The following is a 21,989-nucleotide window of genomic DNA, read 5'->3' on the forward strand; positions in this document are numbered from 1 at the left end:
TCATATGAGCCAAACATTTTTATGTCCCCCACCACTATAGTGGGGGACATATTGTTTTTGCCCGGTCTGTTGGTTTGTGTGTTTGTTTGTTTGTCCCAACTTTAACATTTGTAATAACTTTTGCACTATTCAAGATAGCAACTTGATATGTGGCATGCATGTGTATCACATGGAGCTGCACATTTTGAGTGGTGAAAGGTCAAGGTCAAATATATGGGTCAAAATCGCTCATTTAATGAATACTTTTGCAATATTGAAGATAGCAACTTGACATTTGGCATGCATGTGCATCTTATGGAGCTGCACATTTTGAGTGGTGAAAGGTCAAGGTCATCCTTCAAGGTCAAAGGTCAAATATATAGCTTCAAAGCGGCACAAAAGGGGACATAGTGTTTCTGACAAACACATAAACAAACACATCTTTTTTTAAAATTAATTTTATGTTTTCCTAGTGTAAGAACCTACCTCGAATGAGGAAATTGAAATGATTTAAGAATTCACCATTTAAATGTGCATGAAGATGAAACTATACATTGTAACATACCCCACGTGCTGAAGCGTCCAATTGTCACGGATAAAAGTAAGGTGAGAGAGGATATCTCATCCCTGGGTTCACATGTCAAGTTTGGGATATGTGTACTTTCAAGAGCATTTTTTAACCAGCATGGATGGATTTTTAAATGATTTAGCTTAATTTAATGAGAACACGCAAAACACAGCATCGGAAGACAACATACCACATTAGCTCACAATGAGCACTAAAGGATCATGTAAGTGGAGAATTAATTAGTATGCCCCTCTTCAAAGAAGACGGGGTATATTGCTTTGCTGGGTGTCTGTCGGTAGAACAGTCTGAATGTCGTTAGACCAGTTCGTTTCCGATCAATAACTCATCAAAATTGATCGTTTGGTTTGATACTTCACATTTGCATTGGCCTTGGACAGTAGATGACCCCTATTGAAATTGGGGTCACTAAGTCAAAGGTCACTACCACACTCAGTGTGAAAATTGTTTCCGATCAATTACTCGTCAACGAACTGACGGATTATCTTGATACTTCACATGTGCATTGGCCTTGGCAAGTAGATGACCCCTAGTTCAAAGCCCTGTTGGGGGGCATATGTCTCTGACTGCGGAACACTTGTTGGTATAGATTCAACAAAAAGGACATGTAGTGTTTGTTCATCATTTTTTACTTCCTAAAAACATTAAATCATAAAATGTATCACGTGTAAAAACAAATAAAATTGTCCATTATAAGCTACATTGTATTATGAGAGCGGTTTAAAGGATTTAATTGATTAAACAATGCTTTTGCTTTTAATGCAATCTTCTTTAAACTCTTTTTGTAATAATCATGCAAAGTCTTCAAAAGAAAATATTAATACCATTTCCAAACATGTGTGTCCAAACATTTGTAATTACTTCAACAATTAAGTCTACAAAAGATTCATAATTAGAAAGTATTAGTCAGGTCAAAGCACAATGTTTACATTTATATGTTAACTTGATCTTACGAAGATTATTTCACTTTTTTTTGCACATTCAAGACACAAACTAAGGACTTTATTATAGACTTCATTTGTACTATGATTCCAATAATACATGATAATTTGTATCAATTTTAATTTTCTTGCCTTTTGTGTTATTGTGTATATGTGAGAAGAAATATATACAATAAATTCGCAATTAAAATTGATAATGTCAGGAGAAACAGACTTTATGACATACAGAATGTATAATACAGTATGTTATTAAATGCTATACATAAACAAAAAATATAATAATAATATATATTTGTTGTTGGAGCTGATTTTTTCTTATTTACCAGCTGAAATTTTACCCATAGTGTTCACCAAAATTAACACCCCAAGACCAGGGTAAGCTACTCTACCCTGTGAAAAACCTGATTGCTATAAAAATGCCAAACATCACAACAACAGACATCCCAGACCTCCAGCTGGAGACGTATGACACCGGATGGTTGCGACCAGACAGACATCCCAGACCTCCAGCTGGAGACGTATGACATCGGATGGTTGCGACCAGATTAAACTACAAGCCATCATGCTGAAGGCCATCATCTCAACCAACAAGCCAGGAGGAAGCTTGTCAAATTAATATCACAGATGTTCCTCAAATAAGCTAAAATAAGCTTATTTTCGTTTCACGGAATTGATCACAACTTATTTTTTTACTTCAATAATTAATGTCACTGCACACTGCATGGAGGACAGACATAAAGTGATCACAAAAGCTCCCCTTAAGCATTGTAAGTAAGTTATTTTTTCACTTCAATCATTTATGTCTTCACTTGATCGTTGTTTTTCAACTTCAAACGTTTCATGGTCAACAGTACCAGACTGTTGGAAACTACGGTCATGCCATTTTTGCCACCAACGTTTGGAATTGATATGAAACATATCTTGCTTTAATTGCACAATATCTGCTGCCTGTATGTGCAGGAATGGCACATGGCTTCCTCCAATTTGATATCTTGATTTGGTCACCTGTGTCAATTTGTCTTCTGAGTTATTGGAATTATCACTTTCCAAGTTTGGAGCACCAGCTTTAATATAACGGTGACCATATTTCACGAATGAAAAATACCAGTCAAATCCAAAGGACACTGAGTTATCAAACAACACCCTGTAACGTGTGGGTAAGAAATAAAAATTGATGATCTGAGCCGGTGGCCATACTATCCATTCAGCTGTATAAAGTGTTTTTCCCTTTTCTATTAACTCCTGCTTTATCTGGGGCGCAGTCTTCCCTTCCAAGAACGAGGTAAGAAGCAGGAATGAAGATATTGCAATTGGCGAACACACAAACTGATCTACTACTAATTTCTTCATCACAATGCCAATAGTGCGACCTGGAAACCAGCGATCCAACATAAGGTACCAAAGATGACAGAAGGGTCCTATAACAAGGCCAGTAAATCCAACATCGTGCATCCTCTGCAAATCCCATTGAGTCATCTCCCCTTGGAGTATCTGGTAATGCTGCTGGAGGGAATCTCCAGTACATGACATCACCACAGATATGGCAGTGTTTGTATAGAGAAGGTAGCGTCTGCTAAAGAGATTTCCTACTTTGGAAGGAATAGATCGAATTTTTGGATGGTTCCAAAGTCTTGTCACTGCCTCCATGGTAATCCCTGAAAGAGAGAGCTACATTTGACACTTCCAATATTATGAAATTAGTAGAATATAGTAACATAGCAATACATATTAACCTTTTTTTTAATCAAAAGAAAACCACAAGGTCAAAAAAGTATATTTTGACATATACAATGTTTATTGTATAACATGTTTGGACATTATTTCTGCTACATGGTATCACATTGTTTTATGATCATATACATGTAAACATTGTATGTCTTATATTGAATTTAAAAAAACAAGATGTGTTTGTGAAACACAATGTCCCCCTATATGATATTTGACCTTGAAGGATGACCTTGACCTTGTGAAGGATGACCTTGACCTTTCTCCACTCAAAATGTGCAGCTCCATGAGATACACATGCATGCCAAATATCAAGTTGCTATCTTCAATATTGCAAAAGTATTCATAAAATAAGCGATTTGGGCCAAATATATTTTACCTCTGACCTTGAAGGATGACCTTGACCTTAAACTTTCACCACTCAAAATGTGCAGCTCCGTGAGATGCACATGCATGCCAAATATCAAGTTGCTATCTTCAATATTGCAAAAGTATTTATAAAATAAGCGATTTGGGCCACAAATATTTGACCTCTGACCTTGAAGGATGACCTTGACCTTGACCTTTCACCACTCAAAATGTGCAGCTCTATGAGATACACATGCATGCCAAATATCAAGTTGCTATCTTCAATTTTGCAAAAGTATTCATAAAATGAGCGATTTTGGCCACATATATTGACCTCTGACCTTGAAGGATGACCTTGACCTTTCACCACTCAAAATGTGCAGCTTTATGAGATACACATGCATGCCAAATATGAAGTTGCTATCTTCAATATAGCAAAAGTTATTGCAAAATGTTAAAGTTGGCGCAAACAGACCAACAGACAGGGCAAAAACAATATGTCCCCCACTACTATAGTGGGGGACATAAAAATTGAGTTAACGGAAAAAAAAGAAAATAGTAGTGCCTTTTTATCATTTTTGATGATTTGTCTCATACATTTGTGTGCATTATATATTGAATTGTAACAACTTATAATTTTACCATATTTATGAAAATTATTATTTTTTATATCAATTTTGCTGCATTGCCACAACACTGAGTATAAATTTGTTACTGGATAAAGGGCTTGGTCCAGGAAAGATTGAAATATACCCTGTTACAGAATTTATTTAAATTACTTTTATCTTAAAGGACAATCTTTTAATATAGGAAAACAATATTTTTGTAATTAATATCGCTTTATAATGGTTGCTATGGCAACATGATAAATACAGTGAATATGTGTTATTGTATATAAAAATCAATTGTAAATGTATATATATATATATATATATATATATATATATATATATATATATATATATATATATATATATATAATTATATATATACATCAGACTTCATCATGAAAAATATATAAATGTACATGAATGTTGAAACATGCATTATTTTGCGAAAAAACACACATTTTGGTTGGTTGCCATGGTAAAGAGTAAAACATTACATTTTTTATACCCTTTTCAAAGAAATCATGAAAGAACAAATTATAATGAATAATACACCACATTTTTTCCTAATGCATACCTAATTAATGGTCAGAGAATATGCAGATATGTTAAATTAATAATTTGTGCAAGTTCGCATGCAGTTTCTATGGAATATAAATAATTTGATATGTCCTTTTTAAAAAACAATTTTTACTTACTTATTAATAGACTGTTTTTAGTTGCATTCTTTTTTATAAAGAACAGTTATATTTTTGCATTAATTCTAAACAAATTAAGACAATTAAAAATGCGTTGCGATCACGGGCCAATCATGTGGAAGGTTAGAGCTGTAACCAGCATTACACCACATCTGTGAATGCAAATGACATATGAAAATTGACAGCTTTACAATCAACAAAATGACAAGCGCTGAAAGCTTATTTGTTATGCCGAAAGCTTAATTGTGACAAAAAATAATTTAAGAGAAACATCAACAACAGCTTCGTTTTTCAATTAAGAAATTATTTAAAGAACAAGAGGGCCTGAAAGGCCCAAAGTCGCTCACCTGAGATAAAAAGAAATAACCTGTTCTTTGCAGCCCAAGATATCAATGGAACATAAGTTCTAACCAAGTATCATAAAGAATGAACAACAAATGGCCACTTGGCGGCCATGTTTTTTTAACAGACCTGAACCATTTATTAACTCTTCCAAGACATGTCCAAATTATATGAGGATTGGGAAAAAAATGTGTCTTCTGAAATGTTCACATGTTGTCACTATATACATAGAAAGAAAACTGCCCCACTCCCTGGCGGCCATGTTTTTTCACTGATCATGACCATTTTCAAACTCGTCCGAGACATGCACACAACTAATGTTTTGACAAAATTTCATGATGATTAGGCAAAACATGTGACTTCTGGAGTGTTCACAAGATTTTTTACTATATAAATATAAGGAAAAAGACCCCCCCCGGCGGCCATGTTTTTTTACCGATCCAAACCATTATCGAACTCAAATGTCCTATCCAGGTGTGGTAGTGCGGTCTCCTTCGCTTACGCAAATGAACCGGTCACAGGACAGTAACAAATTATGTAACTTTGTGATCACTTATGTAATGCAGAAATATTTATTTGACAAACTCTTATTTCCGGTCAGGATGACTATACTGACTGGTTGTAATTCAATTAACTAAAGGCGTTCAATCAGGGAAGCCTAAATACACTCAAAGAATTTATTTATAAGTGAAAACTAAGGCAGCTTTAACAAAAATAACTTATTTTTATTCCAAGAACTCGGAAAATGAAGAACAACGATAGAAAATTAAGAACAGGTACAAGCCAAGTCTAAAGAATCTAAGTATCGTTACAAAAATGAACAACATAAAGCAAATACCTTAATGGATGCAAAAAGAAGTTCAAAATCTGTCAAAAAACTGATATAAATATAAGTTACTGTTAGTCTAGAAAGTGCTTCAAAAATCTAGTTTACAAAATAGGTCTAATTTAATCTAAAGAACAATATTTATGGAGATTAGGAAACTTCAGTGAATCAAATGTAAAAATTAGAAAAATATACTAAAGTTATTGAAATAGAATACAGTCTTTCTTATTTAGAAAATGCCAAATTAAAATAATCTAAATAATAAGAATAATTAAAAATAAAGCCAAAATGTCTTAATGCTGGTGTTAAAAAATAATTTAGAGTTTAATTATTTCAAAATTCCAACCTTTTTCAAGAGCAGTTAACTTTTCAAGAAAGCGTCGAGAGGTGTTTAAATCAGCCAAAACAGCTTATTTTATACAGTTCAGAAGAGATCAATGGCAGAGTAGTCAATTTTTCCTCAGAACAGTGCATTTATCAATCATCAATATCTTCCCAAATTCCAGAGCAGAACTAAAAATAGATTACTAAACCAGGTTAAACAAGGAAGATAAATACTGCATAAATACTGCAAAATCATGTACATGTTGTCTTTCTTTCAGTTATCTCTTAGTTGAAAGGCTTATCATAAGTGTTAATGACTAAAACACTTATGTTAACTATGAAAATTCTGTGTTATGAAAAATTACATAATACAGTAAATGTCACATAATATTGACATAATAAAACCCAACTTTACTACACAGGAAACAAATGTTCTGACTAAATTTCATGAAGATTGAGCAAACTAGAAAGTTAACAAGATTTTACTATAGCCATATATAGCCATATAAGGAAAAATGGCCCGCCCCTTGGCTGCCATGTTTTTTAAGCCAAGGTTACTATTTTTGAACTCATCCAAGATATCGTTGAGACAAATCATCTGAGCAAGTTTCATGAAGATCGGAAAATAAATGTGGCCTCAAGAGTGTTAACAAGGTTTTACTATAGCCATATAAGGAAAAATGCCCCGCCCCCTGGCGGCCATGTTTTTCAACCCACCGACATCATTTTTGAACTCGTCCAAGATATCATCCGGATGAATCTTCTGAGGATCGGACAATTAATGTGGCCTCTAGACTGTTAACAAGATTTTGCTATAGCCATATAAGGAAAATTGTATATATATGTTTATAGGTTGGGGTCATGTTGGTAAACAAGTATGCAACATATAAAAGCAATATGTCAAAGGATATAGGAAATATTTGGGGTAGTACGCAAACTTTTACATAGATTTATCAATAATATGTATATTCTTAGTATAAAAGGTTTATATGTTTGGGTGATGTTGGTAAACAAGTATGCAAAATATAAAAGCAATATGTCAAGGGACAATGAAAACTAGAAATGGCGCGGCAGAGGCCGACGCGTATCCCCACGCCGAATATTTGACCTAGGTGTGCCCCAGGGTTGGTAATGGGGCCATGCATATCTGAGATTGACCGTATTGTCATAAGAGAAGTTCATCATCAATTAGAAGTGAATTGGTGTAGAAATGAAGAAGTTATAGTAAAAGGCAATTTTGGGTGGGTGTGACATATGTGGGCAGGGCCCCCCAGGGTTGGTAATTGTGCCATGCATAGTTGAGATTGACCGTATTGTCATAAGAGAAGTTCAGTATCAATTTGAAGTGAATCGGTGTAGAAATGAAGAAATTATAGTAAAAGGCAATTTTGGGCGGGTGTGGTCTATGTGGGCGGGGCCCCAGGGTTGGTAATGGGGCCATGCATAGTTGAGATTGACCGTATTGTCATAAGAGAGGTTCAGTATCAATTTGAAGTGAATCGGTGTAGAAATGAAGAAGTTATAGTAAAAGGCAATTTTGGGTGGGTGTGACATATGTGGGCAGGGCGCCCCAGGGTTGGTAATTGTGCCATGCATAGTTGAGATTGACCGTATTGTCATAAGAGAAGTTCAGTATCAATTTGAAGTGAATCGGTGTAGAAATGAAGAAATTATAGTAAAAGGCAATTTTGGGCGGGTGTGGTCTATGTGGGCGGGGCCCCAGGGTTGGTAATGGGGCCATGCATAGTTGAGATTGACCGTATTGTCATAAGAGAGGTTCAGTATCAATTTGAAGTGAATCGGTGTAGAAATGAAGAAATTATAGTAAAAGGCAATTTTGGGTGGGTGTGGTCTATGTGGGCGGGGCGCCCCAGGGTTGGTAATGGGGCCATGCATAGTTGAGATTGACTGTATTGTCATAAGAGAAGTTCAATATCAATTTGAAGTGAATCGGTGTAGAAATGAAGAAATTATAGTAAAGGCAATTTTGGGTGGGTGTGGTCTATGTGGGCGGGGCCCCAGGGTTGGTAATGGGGCCATGCATAGTTGAGATTGACCGTATTGTCATAAGAGAGGTTCAGTATCAATTTGAAGTGAATCGGTGTAGAAATGAAGAAATTATAGTAAAAGGCAATTTTGGGTGGGTGTGGTCTATGTGGGCGGGGCGCCCCAGGGTTGGTAATGGGGCCATGCATAGTTGAGATTGACTGTATTGTCATAAGAGAAGTTCAGTATCAATTTGAAGTGAATCCGTGTAGAAATGAAAAAATTATAGTAAATGGAAATTTTTGGTGGGTGTGGCCTATGTGGGCGGGGCGCCCCAGGGTTGGGAATGGGGCCATGCATGGTTGAGATTGACCGTATTGTCATAAGAGAGGTCCAGTATCAATTTGAAGTGAATCCGTGTAGAAATGAAAAAATTATAGTAAATGGAATTTTTTGGTGGGTGTGGCCTATGTGGGCGGGCGCCCCAGGGTTGGGATTGGGGCCATGCATAGTTGAGATTGACCCTAATGTCATAACAAAAGTTCAGTATCAATTTGAAGTGAATCCTTGTAGAAATGAAAAAATTATAGTAAATGGAAATTTTTGGTGGGTGTGGCCTATGTGGGCGGGGCGCCCCAGGGTTGGGAATGGGGCCATGCATGGTTGAGATTGACCGTATTGTCATAAGAGAGGTCCAGTATCAATTTGAAGTGAATCGGTGTAGAAATAAAGAAGTAAATGTAAAATAACCTAAAAAAATGAGTGATAATTTCTGACGCGGCCCCACCCCAACCGCTATAACTTTTGACCCAGGGGTCAGATCAAAATTCCAAATAGTGCAGGGTCGCACATATGCTCATAGCTACCATGTGTGTAAGTTTCAAGGTTCTAGTGCTTTTAGTGTAGGAGGAGATAGTGGCCAGGACGGACAGACAGACAGACGGACGGACGGACGGACGGCGGAGATAACCACAATATCCCCACCTTTTTTTCAAAAAGCGTGGGGATAATAAATGAGGTAGTACGAAAACTTTAACATTTGCTGCATATTCTAAGTGGAAAAGAGGCCATAATTATGACAAAATGCTTGAAAGAGTTGTCCGCTCTTGTTTATAGGTTGGAGTCATGTTGGTAAACAAATATGCAAAATATGACAGCAATATGTCAAGGCACAATGAAAATAATTGGGGTAGTACGAAAACTTTAACATTTGCACGCTAACGCAGACGCCGGGGTGAGTAGAAAAGCTCCACTATATATATTTCATATATAATAGTCGAGCTAAAAACTGTCCATATCCAATATCCATTACATACTATGATCAAACTTTAACATCTAGAAACAAGCATAGGTGAATACATCTGAGTATGGGTAAAGGGACATGTTAATAGAAATACATCTATTTGTAAATGTACATAACTGTTAAAATTGAGTACCAATGATTATTTCAACTAGCCATGATGAAAACTTAGGGTCTTTGAGCCAACGATCATTAAATAATGTCTGTTTACTCATGCTGGATATATGTCTATATATGTGTACATTATATTAAATCTGAAATAAGAAGAGAAAATCAATTTGTGATCTGTGATATATGGTAGGTTAATACATGAAAATCATGCAGTTAGGAGCAGAAGCTGGTCTTCTTAATAACTGAAATAAATAAGAAAAGTTAGTATAGCTCTTTCCTAAGTTCAAGGTCAAGGTCACAGGTAAAAATTGTGTGCGTATGGAAAGGCCTTGTCTATATACACATGCATACCAAATATGAAGCTTATATCTCAAGGGACAGTTATGAGCATTTTTCGAAACCTAAACGCAGATTTCGAAACCTAAACGCGGACCCTAAGTTTAAGGTCAAGGTCACAGGGGTAAAAAATTGTGTACATATGGAAAGGCCTTGTCCATATACACATGCATACCAAATATGAAGGTTATATCTCAAGGGACATAGAAGTTATGAGCATTTTTGGAAACCTAAACGCAACGAGTGACATAAAGACGGACAGACAGACACACAGACAGACAGTCCGATCACTATATGCCCCCTTTTCTTCGAAAGGGGGGCAGAAAAATATGATAAATTTACATTTTTTAACATGCTTTACACATGTTATAAATGTTTTACTACATAGAAATTTAAAAACATTTCAAATAAAAACAAGGGCTGTTTGTAAAACATGCATGCCCCCCATATGGGCTGTCCGTTGTAGAGGCAGCCATTGTGTGAATACGTTTTTTGTCACTGTGACCTTGACCTTTGACCTAGTGACCTGAAAATCAATAGGGGTCATCTGTAAGTCACGATCAATGTACCTATGAAGTGTCATGATCCTAGGCAAAAGCGTTCTTGAGTTATCATCCGAAAATCATTTTAATATTTCGGGTCACCGTGACCTTGACCTTTGACCTAGTGACCTCAAAATCAATAGGGGTCATCTGCGAGTCATGATCAATCTACCCATGAAGTTTCATGATCCTAGGCGTATGCGTTCTTGAGTTATCATCCGGAAACCATTTTACTATTTCGGGTCACCGTGACCTTGACCTTTGACCTAGTGACCTCAAAATCAATAGGGGTCATCTGCAAGTCATGATCAATGTACCTATGAAGTTTCATGATCCAAGCCCCAAGCGTTCTTGAGTTATCATCCGGAAACCACCTGGTGGACGGACCGACTGACAGACCAACATGTGCAAAGCAATATACCCCCTCTTCTTCGAAGGGGGGCATAAATATACTGTTGAATCTACTAACACAAATGATACCAGAAAACTGCCATAGCCACTTAATAACTTACAGTGTATGCATTAATCAAAAATTTTATTTCCCTTACTTTTCACTGACTTTTCTGAAATTTCATTTTTCACTGATCATTTTTCTAAATTCCCTGACTTTTCACTGACCTTGAAAAAAATTCAATTTTCCCTGACTTTTCAAGTTGAGTGGCAACCCTGCTAAGCAACCAATCAGAAGGGCCGATATGAGAAACAGTGTACATGATACTGATTTAATACTACATGGAGCTTAGTCTCGCCAGAATTTTGGCCAAGCATTACCGATTTTAATGCAGTTTTGTTGTTAATACACATTTAACTTAGATTGACTGTGAAAGATGGACGTGAAATCTGTGAAAGTCTGAAAGATGGAAGTGAACTGTGAAAGATGGATGAGAACTGAAAGATGAACGTGAAATCTGTGAAAGTCTGAAAGATGGAAGTGAACTGTGAAAGATGGATGAGAACTGAAAGATGGATGTGAATTCTGTGAAAGTCTGAAAGATGGATGTGAACTGAAAGATGAACGTAAACTGCGAGATGGATGTCCATCCATTCAGGCTTTGAAATCTTCTCATTACAACATTAGCACTTTAAAATGACTTTTCCACCTAATACATGTAACACTAGACTTTGCTTACCTTCTGCTACCTTTACAGGGCATATTAAGCTGCTTAATGAACCAAGTACTTTATTTCAATGCAAAGTGGCCATTAACATAAAAAGATTAGATAATAATAATTAAAAAAAAGGAATAAAAGCATTGTATAACATTTAACACCATGATTTAAGAATGGTTACAAAATGGCTCAAATTGTTTTTAATTGGCGAAAAAATTATTAAAAATGGCAAAAGAAAATTTAAGTGAGAGCCCAGGAGTTGGAGTATTGCAACTAAAATGATAACCAGTCACCAGACACTGTAACCGCCTCTCTTGATTGCTATTCTTACAGCAAGGCTGTTGGAAGTGACATTATGTTACTACAGCTTCTGCTCACCCTAATCTTTTAATAACAAGGGCTGTTTGTAAAACATGCATGCCCCCCATATGGGCTGTCCGTTGTAGTGGCAGCCATTGTGTGAATACGATTTTTGTCACTGTGACCTTGACCTTTGACCTGAAAATCAATAGGGGTCATCTGCCGATCACGATCAATGTACCTTGAAGTGTCATGATCCTAGGCAAAAGCGTTCTTGAGTTATCATCCGAAAATCATTTTACTATTTCGGGTCACCGAGACCTTGACCTTTGACCAAGTGACCTCAAAATCAATAGGGGTCATCTGCAAGTCAAGATCAATCTACCTATGAAGTTTCATGATCCTAGGCCCAAGCATTCTTGAGTTATCGTCTGCCAACCACCTGGTGGACGGACAGACAGACCGACCGACATGAGCAAAGCAATATACCCCCTCTTTTTCGAAGGGGGGGCATAAAAATCAGGGTGAACAGTTCCTTGTTTGAAGTTTGAACGGACCCAGATTTTATCAAATAAAATTTCTTCATATATTGTCGTGTACGGTATTTTGGATGTAGGGGTATTTTCGACGATCACACATTTTTGGATGTAAACAGGCGTGTTGCGCATGCTCAGCATGGGTCACATGCTAATTCATTTGCATACAAACAGTTCATTCAACAGATGACGTAAAGTGATATCAGCAATAGAAACAATAAATAAACAAGCTCATATTCGTACACAATAGATTTTACCCATTTTAACTAACTATCAAATACTCTACCTCATCATATAACTTTACATTTTTGTAAATTTAATCCACATGTTGTCATTTTGTCTGTTTTAAACACCGAACATTCCAGTTTAGTCAGGTAAGGCCACTCCAAATTGATCTGTTGGTCGTCGGATTTGCCGCACCTTTTTTTTCAAAATGGAAAAAAAATAAAATTTACCGCTCACACTCATTTTTTGTGTCATTCTGTAACCATAGCGCATGTTGTTTTTTTTTAATTTGTGGGGAAAAAACGCGATCTAGCAGAAAAGATTTTGATGCTGAATGAGAATGCCAAATATTGTGTTTCGTAATCCTTTTAATCGATAAAAAAAAACTGCAGACGCTTAAAAATTCGATCGAGACGACCAGTACAAGTTTCGCTGTCGTGACCGTTTTAACAAATTGCGGTGAAAAGTTGCTGCAGCCAACCCTTAAAAATATAAACACATCTTCTACGTTCTGTGACTTATTTAAATGTATTTGTTTACGTTTGAACATGCAACTATCAGCAGATACCGTTGAAGCATGTTCAATTTCAAACAACATCGGGAAGCATGACGTAAGATTTTTAAAATACTTTTTCTTCATTAAATGGGCATATGGTCGGTATTTCCCTATATGTAGGCAAATTTTTCCTATAACACAATTTTAAGAGAACAAAAAATAAAAATTAAATCATTAAATGCTGGTTCTAAAAGTTTCACAGGGACAGTGTTTATAATTTTTTAAATACATGGTTGACGGAACATGTTTAACAGCTAGGTCCGTGTATTTCAGAAACATCAAATAAGTTCTTTGTAATGTATAAATTTATTTCAGAAAAATACAATACCATACTAGCCATCGATATGCCCCTTTTAAAATAAGGTAGCGACAATGGATAATATGCATGGCCTTTGTCCCTCACTTCAATGATATGGTTACACGTATATTTTGTGGTCAAAGGTCATATGCAACTTACTCCTATAAATATGAGGTCGATATATATTCTTTATATAAGAATTGATTTGAATGTAAAAGATAGCTGTTTAAACCTGTATCTCTTGAAAATGCAAATTTTTTCCATTTAAATGTGATTTTTTTTTTCTGCGCTCGCTCGAGAATTTTACTGTTTTCCAAAAAAAATTTTTTTTTTCGCTCGTCTCTTCAACTTTTTTTCAAAAAAATCCGTAGACCAACATATCAATTTGGAGTGGCCTAATGCTTTTTTGTATAAATATTTTGAATACTGTTGTACAAAAAAGGTTAACGGTGAAAGAGAAAAATTTGAAGTCAAATTTCAGTAGGATATGAAACACATGCAAACTGTCCTACCCAGCAATATTCTATAAAAAAAAATTGTTTATTTAACTTACACATTATATAGTCCATATAAACGGACTCCCAGAGCCTTTGATAATTTTTGCTATGGCGGCTCTGGGAGTCCATATGCACCCCTTCATAAACATGGGTGCAGTTCAGCGCACGCAATTCGTGCGATTCACTTAACAGACATAGTTCAAGACAAATTGAGGAAAATAATTAATAAACATCATAAACATTTTAAATTTATCTGAATGGCAAACTACGGATGTTATCCTTTGCATGCACCCTATAAAAACACGACAATGTTCCAACACACTTTTCTCGCTGACATTTTTATGTTTAAATTTGAAACAGTGTATTCTCAGGGCCCTCTCTTGCCACCAGGGGAAGCCATCCACATATCTCATGAGGGGGGATTTCGCGTCGTTTTGAGCGATAAGGGGAATTTTAGAAGATCTCTTCACCAACCATTCAACACCTAAAATTGCTATATTTTAATGTGATTTACATAAATATACATTTAATCAAAGGTTAGTAGCAAGATACCAGCTGGCAACATAGGTATAAAAGTAAAAAAATAAATATATATATATATATACTTATTTATTTTTTTGGAGGAGGAATTTTTAGCTGAAAAAGGGGATGAAAGCATACTTTTTTCATGGGGGAAGCCGCCGATATTAGGCGGTAAAAAGTGAGAAACGAGGGCCCTGATTCTGTATCAAATACCACATCGTTATCGCCTTTAATAGACTCCATCACATAACCCGACATGCAAAATATTGGTGTACTGCGACTAAACCAATATTGGGTCAATTTTCCAATATGGCGGATACAGCGTACAAAAGAACAAGAGCTGTCAGAGGACAGCGCGCTCGACTATTCGAGTGCTTGACAGTAACTTTGTAACAATGACAAACTTTGAAAAATTTTAAGTTACAAATACTTGAATACCAACTATATAAAATTGTTTCAATATATTTTATCATACTATTTGCGCTAACTGATGTTTACAATAATAAAGCTCAATATGGTATGTAATCTTACAGGGACCATTTCTTTGATCATGAAAACGGAGTAAGAAGAAAGGCGGGACCGTTGATACGGACAGAAACTCTCTACAAAAAGGCACCCTTGGTATTAGGTGGGAAAAAGCTAGAAGAAATGAATCCAAAATGCTGGTTACTTCTAAAATGGGCTAAACAGACGTCATCTTACTTTCATTGTGTTTTGTGTACTATATTGGAACATCAAAACAGTGAATTTGAATGAAGTGTCATGATCCTAGGCAAAAGCGTTCTTGAGTTATCATCTGAAGATCATTTTACTATTTCGGGTCACCGTGACCTTGACCTAGTGACCTGAAAATCAATAGGGGTCATCTGCGAGTCATGATCAATCTACCTATAAGTTTCATGATGCTAGGCATATGCGTTCTTGAATTATCATCCGAAAATCATTTTTCTATTTCGGGTCACCGTGACCTTGACCTTTGACCTAGTGACCTCAAAATCAATAGGGGTCATCTGCGCGTCATGATCAATCTACCCATGAAGTTTCATTATCCTAGGCGTATGCTTTCTTGAGTTATCATCCGGAAACCATTTTACTATTTCGGGTCACCTTGACCTTTGACCTAGGGACCTCAAAATCAATAGGGGTCATCTGCAAGTCATGGTCAATGTTCCTATGAAGATTCATTATCCTAGGCCCAAGCGTTCTTGAGTTATCGTCTGACAAATACCTGCTGGACGGACCGACCGACCGACCTACCCACATGAGCAAAGCAATATACCCCCTCTTCTTCGAAGGGGGGCATAATAAGCATAACAAATTGTATAAACTATTTTAATGAATCTACAACATCGTTATCGTTAACGCATTAACAATATTAACAAACGAAACATGAACTAAAGAATAAGGTTTTTATAAATGATTTATCACAAGCACCAATTTATAACAAATACTAGGGCACTAGAAAAAAAACATGTCGTAAATGAAGATGAAAAGTACCCCCGAAATGGCTCCTTTCAAGCAGGTGTTGATGCCAAAATTGTGTTCCATCTACACATTGATCACACACAATGATTAGGTGTAAGACGTAGATGTTCAAATTGGTCGCCTAGTTTCATGGAGCATTGCTCTGAATAAATGGACATATCCACGGTTTCCCCCTCTATAAATACATATATAAAATACAATGATTGCAAGGTATATACCACAAAAAGCAATACTATGTTGATGGAATAGTTAAGAAATATAACAGCTAAAATATTGTTTAACCAACATGCCTTCTGTCTGATTAATCTCACGCTTACTGAATCCGATTGCATCACATCAAAGTATAGAATAGAATATTTACAAGTCCGGTATCTACAGTGCGCTTGGAGGTATTGCCATGTACATTATATTACTATAAACTACTACAATTTTGCCGCAGTCGCTAAAATACCCCATGGACAACTTTGTATAATGATTGAAATATATATGCTACTAAGTGACTATCAACAAGAGATCTACGTTTTGAGCAATAATTCTAATATTTTTTTTAATGTATAAGCTGCCAAGTCACTATTAAATAGTGTTACATCCACATAAATAACGTCTTGCACTTCTACAATTTGTCTGCCCATTTTCCTGCGCATGTGCTTCTGCATGTCAGCATTCCTAGGCCCAAGCGTTCTTGAGATATCGTCTGACAACCACCTGGTGGATGGACCGACTGACAGACCGCCATGAGCAAAGCAATATACCCCCTCTTCTTCGAAGGGGGGCATAATAATTGGGAACTACTTTAAGTATGGTGGACTTACCAGTGAACCTTCATTTTCAAACTTACTTATTTACTCGCAACACAGTACTTATTATAGTCACAAAATGACACAATTACAAAAAAAACACTATATTACCAAAAGGCAAACTCTTTGATTGTTCATTTGAAATATATGGGACTCGGAAAGACGACTAATTGGCTACCTTAAAACAAAATACAACATGTTTATGTCACATCTCGAACTCCATTCACGTTAGTTAAACATGTGGGGCATAAAACATCCGGTTTCAAGGAAGTCGACATAACAATATTTCAATTAACGATCTAGGCATAATATTTGTAGGGTCGGAAAAATGAATTATGAGAATGTTGGGCACACGTACATATTAAACCAACTGAACACTTTCATTTCTATAAAAACCTTGTCATTGATAAAAAAATGCATTTGTTATTGTCTTGTCATGTTTACTTGTTCAGGTAGCCATTATTTGCCGGAAGTATATTCAAAAAATATTTCGTTTCAAAATCGATCATTTATAAATTACTCACGATCGGTTTGTTCTAAAATTTGTTTAATTTGTTTATGAGATAATTTCAAGTTATGTTATAAAGTAAATATTTAATATAACAGGGATTTCAATAGACGCAGAATGCTGCGTTTTGACGCGAGCAAATTAAAAATGACTCGTTTTTGACGCAACCTTTTTTTCTGCCGTGCGTCATTTTGACCCGTGCGTCAGTCAGTTAACATCTCGAGTTACATGGTAATAAATCCCGCTGTGCTCCTATTAAATTGAAAGTAATGTTTCAGTATTTAAAACTCCGTTTATAATCGAGGGAATACCCCGGGAATTGTTTATCTTATCTCATCTCTTTCAATACACATGTTACCGTCTAAATAGTGCATGCGCACTAACTAGGTAGCAGCAGTGATTACGTGATGATTGATTAACCATCCGATAATTGCAGGTTTTTTGCAGACTTTGCAGACGACACGGTTAAAGAAAGTCGGCAAAAAGTATTAAAGAAAAAATGAAATTGATCTTTTGATTACGTAGATCCACTATTAAGTCCAGCGAGTTTTGTCAGTTTGTTAATCCACCGATAATTATGAGTAACACCCGTCTACTCTTATATAAACTGGAATCACAGTTCTTTTTTTTATACTAACAAGTCATAATTCTACACATAAACATTAAGAAAACACATTTTCTCAATTAGATATAAATTATCCGAGTAGAATTAAATTGCTACGTCATGACCTTCGACATTGTAAATGGCGGACGTATTGTAAATTAACATTAAACCCGCTTTCAATTCAAAAAATGGTGATTCAATAATGGAGAAAGCATTAACTGGATTTAACAAACATAGTCATTTGATAAGGTTTGTTAAACCAGATAACAAGGAAAATTTGGATTATTAAAGTTAAACTACTACTGGTAAGGCATTCTAAAGTGTATATATTGAGGACATGTATAGTATTCGGATAAACAGTAATAGATATACCAGATGTTCCATTCATTTACAAAGCTATCATAGGGATGATGATAATTTAATGAGGATCAATATGTGATGAAAAGGTGCTACCGGTACATATCTTTATTTACTTAAATGTCTTAAAAGACTAAAATGTGTTATGATGAAGTAGATTTTAATGAGCATTTATTGTTTTTTACAAATAAACATAGTATAGTGATAGAAATAATAAAAGTTGTAAAATGAACATTTTTTGTTTTTGAAAAACTTAAAAGTCGATATTGTTCGCACAAGTTATTGATATTTTGTCCTTATCTGTGTGTACCAATTCATTAAAATATGTTGTGTTATGTATCATGGTATTTTTATATAATAAAGCAGTATACCTTTTTCAGATATTGTGTTACTCTTAGAGCATATTTTTATCGAAACAAATGAATAATACAGACAAAAACACAATTAATGCGCTTCAAAATGACCCCAGCATTTTTCAATTTGACTCCTCAAAATTTCAGTCCAGGGGTCATTGACTCCTGGTTTTTAAAATCTATTGAAATCCCTGATATAAGCAATATTTAACAAATTCGCAAATACGAATCAATACACATTACTGACCAAGATGGACACCCGATGAAATTAAATCTGGAGGAGAGTCAATTATATCAACATTCTTTTCAAATAGTGCGTTTCAAGTAAGTGTCATTGTTATGGAGATATTATGAAAATGATATATTTTCATTAATTTTATTTTATAAGATCATAACTCTTATTGATCGCATGCTATGCGTGCGGAAAGTTAGTATTTATCCAAAATCTAAAAATAGCGACTCATGGCATTGACATGTTCATTTTGAAATACGCATAGTGTCTTTGTGGGGCTGTATTGACGCAATTCAATTCAATGCTCGGAGTACCTTACATATAACTTGCATATACTGTTGGTGTTTTTACTTGGTGCATTTGTGTTTTTTTAATGAAATTGAGAATTTGCCATACATTGCAATATTTTTGCTAATAATTACATTATTACTAACATTTGTGAGTGTTTTTTTTATAATTGTATACATATATGGAATAAAAATGTGATTATTGCAACCATATGTAAATTTCATTAACTTATTTTGGGTATTACTGATCATTTTTACATTTTAAAATTTCATCTATATGGGGTCACTTTGGGACTTTACATGAACCTTAATGGTACCATTTGGATGAGTTTGTGGTTTAGACAGGTAAACTTTAATAAGTTCGTGTAGTTTTAGTGTTCCTTAACCCTTGCATTGTTGATAACATTTTGCACCTATGGACAAGAGAGAGAGAGCATTTCAACTCTCAGCAACCCATTGGGTTATAAAGCTGAGATTATTATTGCAACTACCACATTATATTAGTTTACATCAGGGTTCGCCAAAACCGTCGGTCCGCCGGTCCTGACCGGCAAATTTTTCTAAGGACCGACAATTGATTTAAGATAATCGGTCCGACTGACCGACACAATCGGATGAAAAATGGTTTCAAAAAGATCACTCAAAGTGTATAATATGCTATTGGATTAATACAAGGTAAATGCTTTTTGTTCAACTTCTGTCAAAATACTTTTTTTCTTACCTTTATTTTTATGTTTTGATGTTTTAAGTTGGATTAGAATTGACTATCACATGCGAGTTCAAAATCAACGGTCTTTGTTAAAAAATGCGACCGATTGCGTCCGCCATTTTATTTGTTCCATTTAATTTCTCCACAACAAAAACCGCATGAAAACTTGTTTCAACTGGCATTTGTGAGCATTTCTGTAAAATATTTTCATTATTATATTGTTCTGGGAAGGATATATTTTAATTTACACACCAACAATTTCTGAAATCAAAATTAGATTTTTTACCCGATGTACTATATTTCGGACATTTTAAAATTCGGACATAGGGATATTTATGTTTTGATTTGTTGTTGATAGTTTGTAGCAATATGTTTTGTGTTATTTCAGACAACAAGAATGGATGGTAATTATCATGGGCCTTTCTATCAAGAAATAGGTGTGAAAGACATTCATTTAATTGAACCTTGAAATCAACCACCTCAGCTAAGAGAAAATATTTTAACAATAGGTGTTGTTTTAGAACTTGTGAAATCGGCTTATAAACAGAAATTGAAGTCATCCAAAGTAGTGTGAATGGTTGTGTGCAATTGAGTCAAACTTGATTGGATGTCACCTTAACTTTTCAAGAACACGGATTTGTAGAGCTGTGCAGGCCAAAAAACAGTTTGACAAAAAGAAGTCTAAAAAGAATACCTTTGGTTTATATGTGGTTTATTATTAATATAATAATTGTTTAATTATATCGACTTTGGACATGTTTTTATTGTATTTTAATATTGATCAAAACCAATAAACATCAAAAAGGTACTCTCTTTCGTTTTGTTTTGCTGTTATAGTTTAGTCGGACAGTGGGACTGAGAGAAACTGATTCGGACTGACAAAAATTTCAAGTCTGTCAGTCCGAATGACTGACAGATTTTTCAAGTTTTGGCGAACCCTGTTACATATTGTGACAGATTTAAGTAATTAGTGCACTTTGTATTTTTAACAAAAATTCCTATAGGTTTGAATGATATATCGACTTGCTTCTGTTTGCAATCTTATGCGAATTAATCAGAATAAGCCCTTACACCGTCGAAAATACCCTTCACCAGGCTTCTGACTTTTATCGCGAAAACATATTATTTATTAAAATGCAGCTGAAATATACCGTTATTTTGTTTAAGTACATGCAAATATTATGACTTACACAGTAAAATCTGAATCAACTTGCCAATAACAGTTGGTGTTATCGGGTTTCTGATACGTTTTTAAAAATAATGTTTACATAACATCCTTGAGGGTATGACTAAAATACGTATATGACTCATATCCGCGGATATGAATGGAAAGTACGGATATGAACAAATAACGGCTTATTAGATGGATTTTCCCAAAAAAAATGGATGAAAATCATTCTGCGACAAAAATACACGTCGCTTATGTGTTATGTTACGATCGAAATAATTTAAAAGCGTTTTTATTGGCATTTTTAATTTCATAAACTCTCAATTCATATTCGCGGATATGAACGCCAAGTCAGAGCACCGCTGTTAGGCTACACAACACCAATACCAAAATTGCACCAGTAAAGCCGGTATTTGTATGATTAATATATAAATTCTATATATTTTATGGTATTTATCTTCCGATAAGCACATACTTTATTTCGCATAATATGTCTAATGAATGTACTTTGTTTTAAATAAAGTCTTGTTAAATTGATGTATAAGCGTAAATCTATGCATATATCTTTATTGTTTATAAATTATTATTTTCCCAAAAAGAATGTTTATCTTATATATAAACTGTATAAAGCTATAGATTTTTTTTATTTTACAAATAGCCCTGAATCATATATTGACACATAAAATTATCTAAAGCGTTTGACAAATAAGAGTTGTTTAATGAACGTAGGCCTGTGTTATATTTTGGACTATTTGCTCCAAAATGAATACATATATTAATCCTATCGCCCTGCT

General features: G+C 35.1%; 1 protein-coding gene across 2 annotated transcripts; it reads right to left on the minus strand.

Moving 5' to 3' along the window:
* Positions 1–1,176: 1,176 nt before the first annotated feature.
* On the minus strand, positions 1,177–21,558 carry LOC127846538 (mpv17-like protein 2). Of its 2 annotated transcripts, XM_052377899.1 has the most exons (3): positions 21,218–21,558; positions 16,193–16,355; positions 1,177–3,161 (listed from the first exon to the last, which is right to left on the minus strand). In XM_052377899.1, exon 3 carries the CDS (start codon positions 3,151–3,153, stop codon positions 2,296–2,298), a length of 858 nt encoding a protein of 285 aa, XP_052233859.1. In that variant the 5' UTR covers positions 3,154–3,161; positions 16,193–16,355; positions 21,218–21,558; the 3' UTR covers positions 1,177–2,295. The 2 variants fall into 2 exon arrangements, with proteins under 2 accessions (XP_052233859.1, XP_052233858.1); XM_052377898.1 differs by lacking the exon at positions 16,193–16,355.
* Positions 21,559–21,989: the final 431 nt, after the last annotated feature.

The sequence above is a fragment of the Dreissena polymorpha genome, chromosome 9 (assembly GCF_020536995.1).
Source record: "Dreissena polymorpha isolate Duluth1 chromosome 9, UMN_Dpol_1.0, whole genome shotgun sequence".
Classification (NCBI taxonomy): domain Eukaryota; kingdom Metazoa; phylum Mollusca; class Bivalvia; order Myida; family Dreissenidae; genus Dreissena; species Dreissena polymorpha.

Excerpts from the sequence above, each read along its gene's own strand:
- LOC127846538 (XM_052377898.1), bottom strand. The coding sequence starts at position 3,153 with ATGGAGGCAGTGACAAGACTTTGGAACCATCCAAAAATTCGATCTATT.